The sequence below is a fragment of the Lepus europaeus genome, chromosome 4 (genome assembly GCF_033115175.1).
Source record: "Lepus europaeus isolate LE1 chromosome 4, mLepTim1.pri, whole genome shotgun sequence".
Taxonomy (NCBI): Eukaryota; Metazoa; Chordata; class Mammalia; order Lagomorpha; family Leporidae; genus Lepus; species Lepus europaeus.
This window is the reverse complement of record NC_084830.1, coordinates 140,065,095-140,080,275: the sequence shown is the minus strand read 5'-3', so window position 1 is coordinate 140,080,275 and position 15,181 is coordinate 140,065,095. Positions and strand designations below refer to the sequence as shown.

General features: G+C 53.5%; 1 protein-coding gene across 1 annotated transcript in view; it reads left to right on the top strand.

The window, feature by feature from the left end:
- Nucleotides 1-13,280, top strand: part of PSD2 (pleckstrin and Sec7 domain containing 2) — a 32,143-nt gene extending 18,863 nt beyond the window's left edge. Inside the window, exons 7-14 of the mRNA XM_062189752.1 lie at nt 1,342-1,431; nt 3,309-3,352; nt 4,967-5,157; nt 5,327-5,397; nt 5,797-5,954; nt 6,580-6,724; nt 9,348-9,491; nt 13,071-13,280. Coding sequence (XP_062045736.1) covers nt 1,342-1,431; nt 3,309-3,352; nt 4,967-5,157; nt 5,327-5,397; nt 5,797-5,954; nt 6,580-6,724; nt 9,348-9,491; nt 13,071-13,280 — 1,053 coding nt within the window. The remainder of the gene's footprint in view (nt 1-1,341; nt 1,432-3,308; nt 3,353-4,966; nt 5,158-5,326; nt 5,398-5,796; nt 5,955-6,579; nt 6,725-9,347; nt 9,492-13,070) is intronic.
- Nucleotides 13,281-15,181: the final 1,901 nt, after the last annotated feature.

Genomic DNA, 15,181 nt, shown 5'->3' with positions numbered 1-15,181 from the left:
ATGTTGCTCTCAGGCTTTCCTGTTACACACACACACACACACACAGCTATATACTTACAAACATGGACAGTTACGTAGCTATAAAACATACATGTAAACATGTGAGACATACTTATTTCAAGGCACATACAGAATCTCTTCTCCTTAAACCTTTGGAAAAGGTGTTTGTCATATGAAGACTCATGGCATTATTTTCCAAATGATCTGTGTGGTGTATGAATGTCCCACCTGGCGTTAATGGACTCTATTTGATAAAATGGTGTCAAGGTCAATAAATTTGGGAAACTGTTGGAGGCTCCCAACACACCTAAGCATGTTAAAGACAGAAGTATAAATAAGCATATTTGATTACAAATGACGTTTCGAGAGTATACTCATTCCTGTCTCAAGGGATGCCAGGGTTTTATAGGTGAATCCTGGGGAGTTCTGCCTTATAGCAAATCCAAATCTACAAAACCTCCCAAAGATGAAATGCCGCCCAGTGTTTTCTCAAATGTGGACACTGCAGAGAGAGCCTGACAGTAGGAACAGCACGTGCGGTGCTAGGTTGCAAGGGGTCAAGCCCTTCTGCTGCTCAGTGGTTAAGAAAAGACATTGGAGCCTGGGGGCACAGTCATTCACAGCTGTTTGTACCTGCAGGAGGGAAACCACATGCGGGGTTCCCTTTGTCCAGTCCTGCCCAGCATGTGGTACCCCTGTGTGTTGGTAGAAACTGGTTTTTGACTTTCGTAAGACCAAACTCTCCCTCATTCACCTACCTCTTGGAGGTCTTGCTGCCCCTCTGTGCAGGTGAGAGGGTGAGACAGGTGTGACGGAACACAGAGCTTCTGCTCAGGAGCCAAGAGGCCTGGGTTCAAGTCCTGGTGCTGAGTGACCCTGGGAGAGTTAACCGTGGAGTAGCGGGTGAGAGCATGGGCTTTGGTGTCGGACGCACTTGGCCCCTTCCACTTCCTTGCTGTGTGATCACGGGCACATCACTTCACCTTCCTCCACCCGTTCCTTACCTATCAAATGGAGAAAGAAATAAGATAATGCATGTCGAGTATCATACTGGAACATGGCAGGCGCCTGGTCAATGCAGCTGTCACAGTGTTTCATCAAACCTGACTCCTTCATGAGGTTTGAGGAGAGTCCTGCCTCTCACGATGCTTGAGGATCAAATAGGGTCTCGAATGCGGGAAGGAATTTTTGTAAACTCTTGGCAACCAGGGACAATCCAGGCAGTTTTAATTTCATTGCTTCCCTTCGTGCTGCCTCATCCCTCCTGGCTGGGCAGGGCAGGTGTGGGGACCACACCAGCCTCCTTCCGTACTCTCAGGTAGAACCGTTTCTCCATTACAGAATATTGGTAAGAAGATGTCCTGCCAGCAGTTCATTGCCAACTTGGACCAGCTGAATGATGGCCAAGACTTTGCCAAAGATCTGCTGAAGGTATCGCCTGCTGAGGGTTCTTTGCCCCTTGCAGAGCCCCGGGTGGTGGAGAGAAGAGAAGTCTCTGCCCCCGACCTCCATGATTTGGGTACAGAATGAGAGGCCATCTAGTTCAGCATTTGACTGCTCTGTGTTCCCTGAGTTAGCAAGAATGGTAGGCTTACAAGACATTTTAATGCCCCATAATCATTACTGTGGTCAAGGCGATAACCCACACTGACCCCCAATTGTCACAGCTGCCATCCATCACCTTCACTTCCACCCCTGCCTTCATTGTCATCACCATTGAACGGAAAAGCCCACTCATTCCTCCAACATCACTGGGAATTAAGGGAGTCCCGTTTTCTTTTAACGGTTAAGCCCAAGCTGGAACTCTGACTTTGCCAGCTTGGTCAGTTCTCTACCTCGGAGGAAGAGGAATGGGGTTATTTTTTGGGGGAGGGGGCAGGGAGATGGGAGATGATAAGTTCATTTTAAATCGCGGGTTTGAAGGACCTGGCAGTGTCAGGGAGGATGTTGCATAGTGAGTCTGGAGGTAAATATATACAAGTACTATATATCTGTTAAAAACTAGAATTCTTTCTCCATCTTTTCTTCCCATAATTATTTCCTTCACAATCGAGAAGCACTTGCTAAGAACACGTTTGTGGGATCAACAGTCCTAGTCCCACCCATCCACTTGTCGCCATCTACTCACTTTCCATCCAGTCACTCATCGTCCCATGCGTGCATTCATTGTCCTTCCATCTACGAAGCCACTCAGTCACCTACCCTTATACTCAGCTGTTCACCCATCACCCACACAAATACCTGCAGCATCCCCCCTGTATTAAATAGCTTTTAACTTCTCCAACTAAAATACCTAAGAGGAGCTACTTATGAAAGAAGATTTTTTTCAGCTCCTAGTTATGTAGGTTTATAGTGCAAGATTGGGTAACCCCATTAGTCTGCCATCAGCTGAGGGTGTTCCATGGATGAGTGCAGGCAGGGGTGGTCCACATGGGGAGCCAGCAGAGACAGACAAGAATCATACTGTCCCTCTGTGTCTGTGTGATTTGATTTTTGGGCTCTACTCTAGCAACCTAATCTAATGTATGCACCTCCCTACCTTGAGACCATAACTGGGGGAAGCCTCACCCCTTAATCTCTTAATCACTAACAGGTGGTGGAATTTAAACATCTGCGTGAGTTGGGGACCCAAATCCTGTTCAAACTGTAACACTTCTGTATACACTAACTCTCCACTCATTCATGCAGTCACTACACATACACCTCCATGCATCCTTAAACACTCACCCATAATAGGCCACATCCACTCACTCATGTGCCCACCCACCCATTTCCATGCCTCCATCCACCTGCTGACAAACCCATCCACTCTGTCATCCTCAAATCTGTTCACCCAGTTACCCTCTCATTTATCCATCCAGCCCTGCCCTCACCCATACACCCACCCACCCACCCACTCTCAGATATCCCTGATACATCTCCCGTCTGCTCATATGTCTCCCTTCTCTGATCCAGTCGTCTGTTTCCTCTTGCATTCCCGCCTACACATCCCCACATCCATCACTCCATCTGCCTTATTAGGTGGTTACCACACATTGAGTTCTGGATTATGCACTCAGGACTCAGTGGTGGACAAGAAAAACATCTCCTGTCCTTGTGAAGCTTACAGTCACCTAGGGTAGACAGACTTAAAAGATGACACAGTTAAGTGTCACTCACACATACATGCATCCAACAGACAAGTGTGAATCAAGCACTCACTTTGTCCCGTTGGTTGAAAAGGAACTTTCAGCACACCCACATTGCAGTAGGTAGATGGGGATTTTTTTGAATCTTCGCCTGAACTCCTCTCTCTTTCCCTCTTCCAGTCCCTTTACAACTCTATCAAGAATGAAAAGCTGGAATGGGCCATGTGAGTAGCGCCCAAGGGCACAGTCATGGGGAAACTGCATCCCTGGGTAGGGTGTGGCTGGGGCGGGGTTAGTCACTCTGACCACTCTCCATGGTGCTGATTTCTTCCAGCCCAGAGCACTGACCAAGCCTGTTCAGCAAATCAACACCCAGTGTTGAGGAGTTTCCCTTTGGGTTTATTTTCTGTCTTGAGAAAAGCGTGCAGTGTTCACAGTGCTCTGATACTCATAGTTAGCTTTCTCTACCAGGATATTTGCCACAATTCCCAATGATGACAGCTCTTTCCCCTTTGAGAGGTAAGCAGGTGAGGGGCTCAGGCCCCCTCTAACCATGAGAATAGCATCATGCTTAGGTGGTCACTACCTCCTGACTTCTGTGAAAGCAGTGAACTTGGGGGTGCTGCCTTCTAGAAAGTGGGGTGGTGATCTTGCTCGTTGGGGGAGAGTGTGAGTCTCTCCCTGCTGGGCCTCCCAGGGCAGCTGCACCTTCAGATCTGTGTAGAGGTCCCAGGAAGGGATTGTCAGAAGGCCCAAACTCCTCTTCCACCAGGGCTCTCATGGGGTCTGAACTCTAAGACCCTCCCCTGGCTTGCCCTCTGCCAGCATGTTGGTGATTTCTTGTTTTGTCGTTGTTTGAATCAGAGATAGACACAGAAATAGCTTCCATTCACTAGTTCATCCCTGAAAGGCTGCAATGACTGGGCTGGGAACTAAGAACTCCATCCAGGTCTCCCACATGGTGGCAGGGACCCAAACACTTGAGCCATCACTTGTTGTTCCCCAGGATCCATATTAGCAGAAAGATAGACCCAGGAGTGGAGTTGGGCATAGAACCCAGGCCACCCCCATTTGGGATGCGGGTGTCCCAACTGCTAGGCCAGATGCCCACCGCTGTTGGTGGGTTTGTGCCTGACATCAGTCTGGCTGTGGGTTAATGCCCCTCGGCTGGGCTTTCAGTGTTGGATGGAGGAGAAGGAAGACTGAGAAGGAAACCTGAAAATAGTGAAGTCTTAAACTGTGATCTAGGGTGAGGATTGGACCTTAGAGGTCAAAAATAAAAGATCAGAGGTCAGGGGTCAGAACTGAAGAATAGGGGCTGGTTCTGTGGCTTAAGGGGGTAAGGCTGCCACCTGCAGCACCAGTATCCCATATGGGCACTGGTTCAAGTCCTGGTTGTTCTACTTCTGATCCAGCTCTATGCTAATGCTCCTGGGAAAGCAGTGGAAGATGACCCAAGTTTGGGGCCCTGTACCCATGTGGGAGACATGGTTGAAACTCTTAGCCCCTAGCTTTGGCCTAGCCCAGCCCAGGCTGTTGCAGCCATCTGGGGGAGTGAACCAGCAGATGGAGATCTCTTTTTCTCTCTCTCCCTTTCTCTCTCTGTAGCTTTGCCTTTCAAATGAATAAAATAACTCTTAAAAAAAAAAAAAAAGAACTGAAGACTCAGAGGAGGGGTCAGAGATCTGATCTGAATGGGAGCTTTCTCATCTCTGCCTCCTGGGGGCTGCTCTTTCCCTCTGGCCCCGGCTCCTAGAGCAGTGGTTGCTGGGCAAGTCCATGAGGAAGCAGGGCTGAGGCCTTCATGGAGGTGGTGCTCAGGCCCAGTGCTTTTCTAGTGATGAGGACGAGCTGAGGAAGTCCCTGTCTGAGCTGGTGGATGACAAGTTTGGGACAGGCACGAAGAAGGTGACACGGATCCTGGATGGTGGCAACCCTTTCCTGGATGTCCCACAGGCTCTCAGCGCTACCACCTACAAGCATGGCGTGCTCACCCGGAAGACTCACGCCGACATGGATGGCAAGAGGAGTGGGTGTCAGGCTGGGGAGTGGGCACAGGGAGGGATGTTGGCACAGAGGGGGCCCACCTGTTGGCTACTCCTTTGGGGGTGGACACACAGGTGGACACACAGGGGGAGGCAGGGTAGAGATGTTGGGGTGGGTGGATGCAGCCACACTACCTGTGCCCCCCTCCCCAGCGCCCCGTGGGAGGCGTGGCTGGAAGAAATTCTACGCGGTGCTCAAAGGGACCATCCTGTACTTACAGAAGGTGAGGCACTGCCCTGAGTCCTTTCCTGGAAAGGCCCAACTCAATCCCATCCAGACTCTGCCTTGTGATACCAAGGGTCCTGGGCAGGACCTTGGGTGTAACAGATGTTGGAACTAACCCCAGCAGGGCCTGACTCAGGCTCACTCAGGACTTTGGAGGTTTCGGGGGAGAGGTGTTTGAAATGCCTAAAGTGGCTCAGTGGATTTCAGTGTGAGGCCTAAACAGGGACAGTCCAGGGTCCAGGGATGGTGCCAGGAAATTCTCTTTGGGGTAACTTAGGCAGCCTGGCAGCAGGAACTAAGAGATGGAAGGAGAGGCAGGGAGGGCGCGTGGTGGGAAGTGTGGGCCAGGAGGCTGGGGCTGATGCCGACAGAGGTTGCCCATCCCGTCCCTGGCCAGGATGAGTACAGGCCTGACAAAGCACTGTCGGAGGGCGACCTGAAGAACGCCATTCGCGTGCACCACGCCCTGGCCACCAGGGCCTCCGACTACAGCAAGAAGTCCCACGTGCTGAAGCTGAAGACGGCCGACTGGAGGGTCTTCCTCTTCCAGGCACCGTAAGTGGGAGCTGCAGCCCCCTGGTTCCCACCCTCCCCCTCCTTGGGACAGACTCCCGGTGCCCCCTGCCTGTCAGTCATGGTGCGAGTGTGTCCCCTGACACAGTCCAGCAGCTGGAGACACAGTGCGGTCCCGAGTGGCACCTGGAAGCTGGTTAGAAATCCCATCTCTTGGGCTTTGGCTTAGGCCTCCTGAGGCTGAGACTCTGGGACAGCCTGCAGCTGTGCCCCGAGGAGCCCACAGGAGCCGATGGACTCTTACCACATCACACTTAGCTTCAGGGATAGGTGGCCTGTAAGGCCCTCCTCCCACTGCCCTGCTTCCCTGCCTTCTGAGACTGGCCATGGCCGTTGTGTGTGTCAGATGAGCTTCAAGGGAGGGACGCTGGTGGGTGGAGCCTTGCTGTGACCTTGCTGTCACAGGGCGAGTGGCCGGCAGGACAGGAGGGTTGTGGCGGGACAGCCCTTGCCCTCTCTCTCTGATCACCTGGCCTGTGGGCTGGAGGGCCATGTGTTCTGGCCCCGGGAAGATTGATTTGCACATGCACATGCAGGCTGGGCCAGAAGGGGACTTCCCTCCACAGCTGCAGGCACGTCCAGCCCCAGTTCCTCTGCTTGTCTCCAGGAGCAAGGAGGAAATGCTCTCCTGGATCCTGAGGATCAACCTGGTGGCTGCCATCTTCTCCGCCCCGGCCTTCCCAGCTGCCGTCAGCTCCATGAAGAAGTTCTGCCGGCCCCTGCTGCCCTCCTGCACCACGCGCCTCTGCCAGGTTCAACGCCGATGCTTGTGATGCCACCCCCAGGCCACCCCCAGCCCAGGCCCCCACTCCACAGCCCCCACTCTGGCTTCTCCTCTCGAGTACCTGGCCCAGGCTGAGGGACACCAGGGCGGGGCAGAAGTTCTCCTCCGTCCCACAGTGCCCATTGCACTTCCAGTGTGCATGCTTCTGTGCCAGTGGCGGTGTCCCTGTGGGTGTGGGATGTGTGTCCTGGGGAGCCAGGGACAGGTGGCACGGCACTGGCCCTGCATGCAGTGTTCTGTGCTGCCCTCACCTATCCTTAAGTACTATTGTACTTGGAACCCGTAGAACACCAGTGCTCCAGGATTTCAGGGTTTTCTTGGAGAGGAAATGGTGGCCAGAACTTGAGGAGTAGTGAGCCTGCCCTCTAGCTTAGAAACTTCCTGTCTGTGTCTGCTGCTGGCCTGTTTGCTCCTTGGCCTTGCCCTGATTCTCTCCACGGAGCCCTGGTGGCTTCCATTTCTACCCAGAGCCTCTGGGCACACTGTGCACACACCTACACCATACACACTGTGCACACACCTACACCGTGCACACTGTGCACACACCTACACCATGCACACTGTGCACACAAATACACCGTGCACATGCACACACCACACCGTGTACACTGTGCACACACCTACACCGTGCACACTGTGCACACACCTACACTGTGAACACTGTGCACACACCTACACCGTGAACACTGTGCACACCTACACCGTGCACACTGCACACACACCTACACCGTGCACATGCACACACCTACATCGTGCACACTGTGCACACACCTACACCGTGCACATGCACACACCACACCGTGCACACTGTGCACACACCTACACCGTGCACATGCACACACCACACCGTGCACACTGTGCACACACCTACACCGTGCACACTGTGAACACCTACACCATGCACACTGTGCACACACCTACACCGTGCACACTGTGCACACCTACACCGTGCACATGGACACACCTACACCATACACACTGTGCACACACCTACACCATGCACACTGTGCACACACCGTGCACACTGTGCACACACCTACACCGTGTACACTGCACACACCTACACCGTGCACACTGTGCACACACCTACACCATGCACACTGTTCACACACCTACACCGTGCACACTGTGCACACCTACACCGTGCACATGCACACACCTACACTGTGCACATGCACACACCTACACTGTGCACACTGTACACACACCTACACCATGCACACTGTGCACACCTACACTGTGCACACTGCACACACCTATACCGTGCACATGCACACACCTACACTGTGCACATGCACACACCTACACCGTGCACATGCACACACACCTACACCGTGCACATGCACACACCTACACCGTGCACATGCACACACCACACCGTGCACACTGTGCACACACCTACACCGTGCACATTGTGCACACACCTACACCGTGCACATGCACACACCTACACCGTGCACACTGTGCACACACCTACACCATGCACACTGTGCACACCTACACCATGCACATGCACACACCTGCACCATGTACACTGTGCACACACCTACACTGTGCACACACCTACACCATGCACATGCACAACCTACACCGTGCACACTGTGCACACACCTACACCGTGCACACTGTGCACACCTACACAATGCACATGCACACACCTGCACCATGCACATGCACACACCTGCACCATGTACACTGTGCACACACCTACACTGTGCACACTGTGCACACACCTACACAATGCACACTGTGCACACACCTACACCATGCACATGTACACACCTGCACCATGTACACTGTGCACACACCTACACTGTGCACACTGTGCACACACCTACACAATGCACACTGTGCACACACCTACACCATGCACATGTACACACCTGCACCATGTACACTGTGCACACACCTACACTGTGCACACTGTGCACACACCTACACAATGCACACTGTGCACACACCTACACCATGCACATGTACACACCTGCACTGTGCACACTGTGCACACACCTACACCATGCACATGTACACACCTACACTGTGCACACTGTGCACACTGCATGGCACACGTGCACACAGGTGCATGCAGACAGGTGGTCTGTGCACACGCATCCACACACGTGCAAGGTGTGCACAAAGCACAGAGGCCTGGCTGTACTGGGACTGGGAAGCATGTGCCTTTCTCCATCACTGGCAGTGTGGCAGGCTGCCTGTGGGTGTGAGTCCGGGCATGCATGTGAAGGAATGTGTGTGTCCCGTGGAGCCAGGGTGACCAGAGCAAGGCCGATCCTTGGTCCAGAGGGTCTTTGTGTATGTATGAGGATTAGTATGAGCTGGGGGTGTGTCTGGGTCAGGAAGGTCTCCAGACACACATGAGCACAAGGGTTCCCATCTCCTGAGCCAGCTGGGGAAGAAGGGATGCCCACGGTAGCCAGGGTAAGGGGGAGGGGGACAGGAGCCCTCCTTAGGTCCAGAGCCCTGTGTTCGGTGAGCCTCGCCAGGCCTCAGGTTCCCCTAGCTGCAGCAGTGCCTGGCAGGAGAGTTAGCTGTCCCCGGAGCAGGACCTCACAGCCCAGGGCTGGCTTTTGCAGGAGGAGCAGCTGCGGTCTCACGAGAACAAGCTGAGGCAGGTGACTGCAGAGCTGGCGGAGCACAGGGGTCACCCCGTGGAGAGGGGCGTCAAGTCCAAGGAGGCCGAGGAGTGCCGGCTGAAGGAGCACTATCTCACATTTGAGGTGGGCCCTCGGGCGGGATGGACGCAGAGGGAGGGGCTGGGGCTGGAGGAGGAGGCCAGCTCCTGCCCGCTGCCACCGATGCCATTCCGCAGCCGGGGCTCCTGGCGTGGGAGGCCGTCACTCTGGGGGTCCCCTGAGCAGGTGGAATCCAATGACGAACCGTGGCTGCTGTGGGCCAGTGTGGCACTGTCCTGCTGCCGTGTAGTCATCAATCAATTGGACCGTCACCCGGACTCCTGGAGAGTCTGGAGACCCCCCTCAAAGACCCTTCCTCACCTCCTGTCCCCCCAGGCCCAGCTTCTCCAGAAGCTCTGGCACCCAGCCCCCCAAACTCCCCACCCCTGTCCATGGGGCTCTCGCCCCTTGTGCCTGGCACTTCGGCTTATCAAGCGGAGCAACTTAGCCTCCCTTCCATGGTGGGACTCTGTTGAAAAGGTTTGGGGGGAAAGATGAGTTTGTTTTGGTGCAAAAAATAGTTGGGAGCCACACGTAGTTTTTTCATGATGTGCATTTTCCAAGAGCTCTTGGGGGTGCCTCCTTTGCTCCTTCCTGCCCTGGCTCTCTGCCCACTGTGCTGGTTTTGCCCTGTGAGGCACCGGAGTTGGGGCAGACTAAGCATTGCCTTTGTTGGGGGAAAGATGGGGCGGCGGTGGGGGAGGAAGGCAGGAGCCACTCGTCCCTTTGGGACTACCTCTAGACTGCTCTGTGGGGCCGGCGCTGGGGTGCAGCAGGTTAAGCCGCTGCCTGCGATGCCAGCATCCCATATGAGCACTGAATTAAGTCTGGCTACTCCATTTCTCGTCCGGCTCCCTGCTAATGGCCTGGGAAATTACCGGAAGATGTCCTAAGTGCTTGGGCCCCTGCACCCACATGGGAGACCTAGATGAAGCTCTTGGTTCCTGACTTTGGCTTGGACCAGCCCCAGCTATTTGAGAGTAGAACAACGGAGGGAGGATCTCTCTCTCTCTCTCTCTTCCTCCCTCTCCTCGTCAGACACTACGAGGTCTTCCTCTTAAATGCTCACTTGCATTTATAATCTCTGATTTATTTATTTTCATTCTATCTGAAAGGCAGACAAAGAGATCCTCCATCCACTGGTTCACTCCTTAATTGCCCCAACATCCAGGTGGGCCAGGCTTAAGCCAGGAGCCTGGAATTCAATCCAGATCTACCACATGGGTGGCAGGGACCTAAATATTTCAGCCAGCACCCTTGCCTCTCAGGGTATACACCCACCAGAAGCAGATGTGTCAGGATTTGAACTGGGCACTGACGGGGGATCCAGGCATCCCAAGTGGAGACGTAAGTGCTGTGCCAAATGCTCACCGCTGACTCTTCAGATAGTTTACAAATGTACCCAGTGTACACTGGGTATTGTTGGATGTTTTAATCTTCACTCATATCACAGGTTCAACAATGAATACCTCCTTACTATTATAGTTTGGATTTAAAAAATCTTTTACTCATGGCAAAACACATGCCCAAATTTATAGCCTTAGCCACTTGTTAAGTGAACAGTTGAGTAGTGTTAACCCTGTTCACATTGCTGCACTATCCATCCACAAACTTTATCTTTCCAAACTGAAATTCTGTACCTGCTAAACACTGACTCTCCCCTTCGCCTCACCCTGGCAACCATCCAGCTACTGTCTGTCTCCGTGAATTTGACTACTCTAGGCACCTCCTGTAAGTGGAATCATATGGAACTTATCTTTTTGTGACAGGCTTATGTCACTTAGCAGTATGTCCTTAAGGTTCCTCCATGTTGTGCCATGTGTCAGAATTTCTGTCCTTTTAAAGGCTGTCCATGGTATGTGCGTAATATTTTGTTCATCTGTTGGCGGGCACTTGGGTTGCTTTCATCTTCTGGCAACGGTGACTAGCGCTCCATTAAACAAGACCCTACTTTCAGTTATTTGATATATATTCAGAATTGGTATTTCCGGGTCACACGGTCATTCTGTTTGTAACTTTTTGAGAAGCCACCACTGTTTCCCATAGCAGCTGTACTATTTTATATTCTTACCAGCAGCTCTGATTTCTTACCAAGGCTCTAGTTTCTCCATATCTTCACCAGTATTTGTTTTCTATGTTTTTAAAATGGTAGTCATCCTGACTGGTAGGAGGTAATATCTCCTTGCCATTTTGATTTGCAGTTTCCAAATGATTAGTGATGTTGAACATCACTAATGGCAGAATTAGAGAGGAGAGAGAAAGAGAGCGCGAGCGAGGACATGTCTTTTTTTTTTTTTTTTTTTTTTTTGACAGGCAGAGTGGATAGTGAGAGAGAGAGACAGAGAGAAAGGTCTTCCTTTTTGCCATTGTTTCACCCTCCAATGGCTGCTGCGGCTGGCGCACTGCGGCCAGCGCATTGCGCTGATCCGAAGCCAGGAGCCAGGTGTTTCTCCTGGTGTCCCATGTGGGTGCAGGGCCCAAGGACTTGGGCCATCCTCCACTGCCTTCCTGGGCCATAGCAGAGAGCTGGCCTGGAAGAGGGGCAACCGGGATAGAATCCAGCACCCCAACCGGGACTAGAACCCGGTGTGCCGGTGCCACAAGGTAGAGGATTAGCCTGTTAAGCCACGGCACCGGCTGAGGACATGTCTTTTTTTAAAGATTTATTTTATTTATTTGAAAGAGTTACAGAGAGAGGTAGAGACAGAGAGAAGTCTTCCATCTGCTGGTTCACTCCCCAGATGACCGCAACAGCCAGAGCATCTATCTGAAGCCAGGAGCCAGGAGCTTATTCCAGATCTCCCACGTGGGTGCAGGGGCCCAACGACTTGGGCCATCTTCTACTGCTTTCCCAGGCCATAGCAGAGAGCTGGATCGGAAGAGGAGCAGCCAAGACTAGAACTGGCACCCATATGGGATGCCAGTGCTTCAGGCCAGGGCTTTAACACGCTTCCCACAGCTCCGGCCCTGAGAGAGAACATGAACAGGTCTGGAGCAAGCTGAAGCCAGGAGCCAGAAACTCCATCTTGGTCTCCCATAAGGGTTGCAGAGGCTCTAGTATTTGGGCCATCTTCCACTGGCTTCCCAGTGCATTAGCAGGGTGCTGGATTAGAAGTGGAGTAGCCAGGACTCAAACCAGCACTCTGATATGGGAATGCCGGTGCTGGGAATGTCGGTTTAACCCACTGTGCCACAGTGCTGGCCCCAGCAGTTTGTACGTATTCGGGTGTTAACGCCTTATCTCATGCATGATTTGCAGGTATTTCTCCCATCCTGCAGGTTGCCTTCTCACTCTGTCGATTACGTCTTTGGGTGTACAGAGATGTAACACTCTGGTGTAGTCCCGCTACAGAGATGTAACACTCTGGTGTAGTCCCGCTTGTCTGCTTTTACTTTTTTGCCTGTGCATTTGGTGTCAACAAGTCAACGCTAATTATTCGGATTTTAAAACCCCCAGTGAACTTTATGTGTGTCCCTTGCTTAGTTTTATTAGGTAGGTCTAACCCTTTTTCTTGATTTGTGAGGAACATTAAGGAAATGAGTCTTCTGTCACACGAAGCGCAGGCGTTTCTCGTTTCATTGTTCGTCTTCTGACTCTTTGGCCTTTTGCTCTCCTCTCCCCAGAAAAGCCGTTATGAGACCTACATCCACCTCCTGTCTGTGAAAATCAAGGTGGGCTCGGATGATCTGGAGCGGATCGAGGCCCGCCTGGCCACCCTGGAAGGGGACGACCCTGCTCTTCGGAAGACACACTCAAGCCCTGCCCTCAGCCAGGGCCACGGCCCTGTGACTGGCAGCAAAGCCACAAAGGATGCCACTGGGCCCAATACTTAGCTGGCGTGGACACGAGGGCCCCGCCCCCAGAGCGCTCAGCACAACTGCAGCCGGCGCCTCTCGCACCCAGCTCCAGGCGGTTGACGGGCAGCCCGGGGCGTGCGGAGAGCCCTGTGGGCCCAGGCGATGGAGTGGCCGTTTGTGGCCACAGTCTCCTCGCATCCCGGGCCGCCTTCTGTGTCCTTGCATCCTTGACCCCCTCCCCAGCCCTTGTCCCCCTTGCACCGCCGAGTCCCGGGTTGTAGGCCGGTAGTGCGCATGCTCGATACACCACTTCCGGGAGGAGCCGGAAGGGCCGTTGCGTCCTCCGGCCCTCCTGCCGCGGGCGCCTGCCCTGTGCGTGAGGGCAGGCCTGGGCTCGGGGGTGCCCCCCTCTGCCCCTCCTTCCAGTTGAGCAGCAGCAGGTCTGCAGACCACCAGCACCGTCCTCTTCCTGCTCCTCCCAGCAACCTCGGGGCCCACGCCCGCCCCTCCTGTCTCCCATGGCGACTGCCGGACACCGGGCCCGCCGCTCCCAGCGCCAAGCGGACGCTACAAGTGCGTCCGCCTCTCCCTGGTCGGCTGGGGCACGACTGCCTCCTTTTATACAGACACAAGTGTGTATGTATATAAGAATTATATATATGTATAAGGAACTCTTAGAGATGGCTTCGGAGGCGACAGCAGTTCGAGGGTGAAACCCGAGGACGGCAAGGCACCGCCTGCTGCCCCGTGCGAGGGCCCCGGTGGCCCTGCTGGAGACGGCGCTGACCGCTCTCAGCCCCGTCATTTCCTCTTCCGGCTGACCTGTGACTTAAGGCTGCTCTTGCAGTTGACGCTTCTGGAGTGAAGAGGGCGTGCGCGCTCTGCCTCCGTCCGCAGGAGGCCGGGGGTGTGAGTGCCGTGGGACCAGCCGGTAAGTTGCTGCCGCCAGGTGTCAGCCCCAGGGGCGACCTCTTGGGCAGATGTCTGTGGCCCGAATGAAAGCCCCTCCGCCTTGCGTATCGCCGCTTGCCAGCAAGCCCAAGGAAGCGTGGTGGGGGAAGGTCATGGAAGCCATGAGTGGTCGGTGCTGGGAAGAGACGCACGGACAAGCCGGTGGTGGTTGCGAGCTCTCTGGTCTTTGTAGTGAGCCACAGAGGCGTAGCGGAGAACGTGCTGGGAAGAACGGAGAGCTTCGCCACGGCGCAGATCAGACCATGCGACCCTGCACTCCTTAGATTCACAGGGTAGGGGTCCTTGGCCCCCTCTTTGTAGCTATGATGAGCATATCTTTTTTGTTGTCTCAGTAGGTTCCTGTAGTTTGGCCTGCAGCGCGTTGACCTCAGTGGTAGCGTGTTTAGTCAATGAGATAAGCCAGCCTTGAGTCTGAGTACCTAACGTTGCAAGCCCAATCGCACTGGATTGAAAGGACGTGTGAGTTCGTGAAGAGATGTAGCGGTTTAAGTCCCGAGGATGGAAGTTGGATCAGCTGAAGCGTGTTTTCTGACTGAACCACCTGGCCCCTTTGCTTTGCTCAGGGGAAGTAGATGTTCACTTCAGTGAAACTGGAAAGGCAGGGTGGCACCGGGCAAGAGCTGCCTGGACCTCCTGTGCGGCGGCTTCTGGAGGGCAGGTGAGTGGCGGCGGCAGGCCCTGGCGCCCGCTGCCCAGAGTTGTGCTTCCCTGAGCACTAGTTGTGCCTCCTGTCCGTAAAACAATTTTTAGTTCTCTTCCTTAATTATATAATTATTTATTTGTAAATTATATACATGTACTACTCTACTAAAATATTATGTACATTATAAAAAATAGAAATTTTAAAAAAGGTGAGATAAAATAAATCTAAATCAAAGTTCTAATATTTTTTCCTGCCTTCGCAGCAAACACCGCTCTCCGCTGTCCCCCCCTCCCCCAGCCTCTACCCTCCTGCGTCCTTTTCT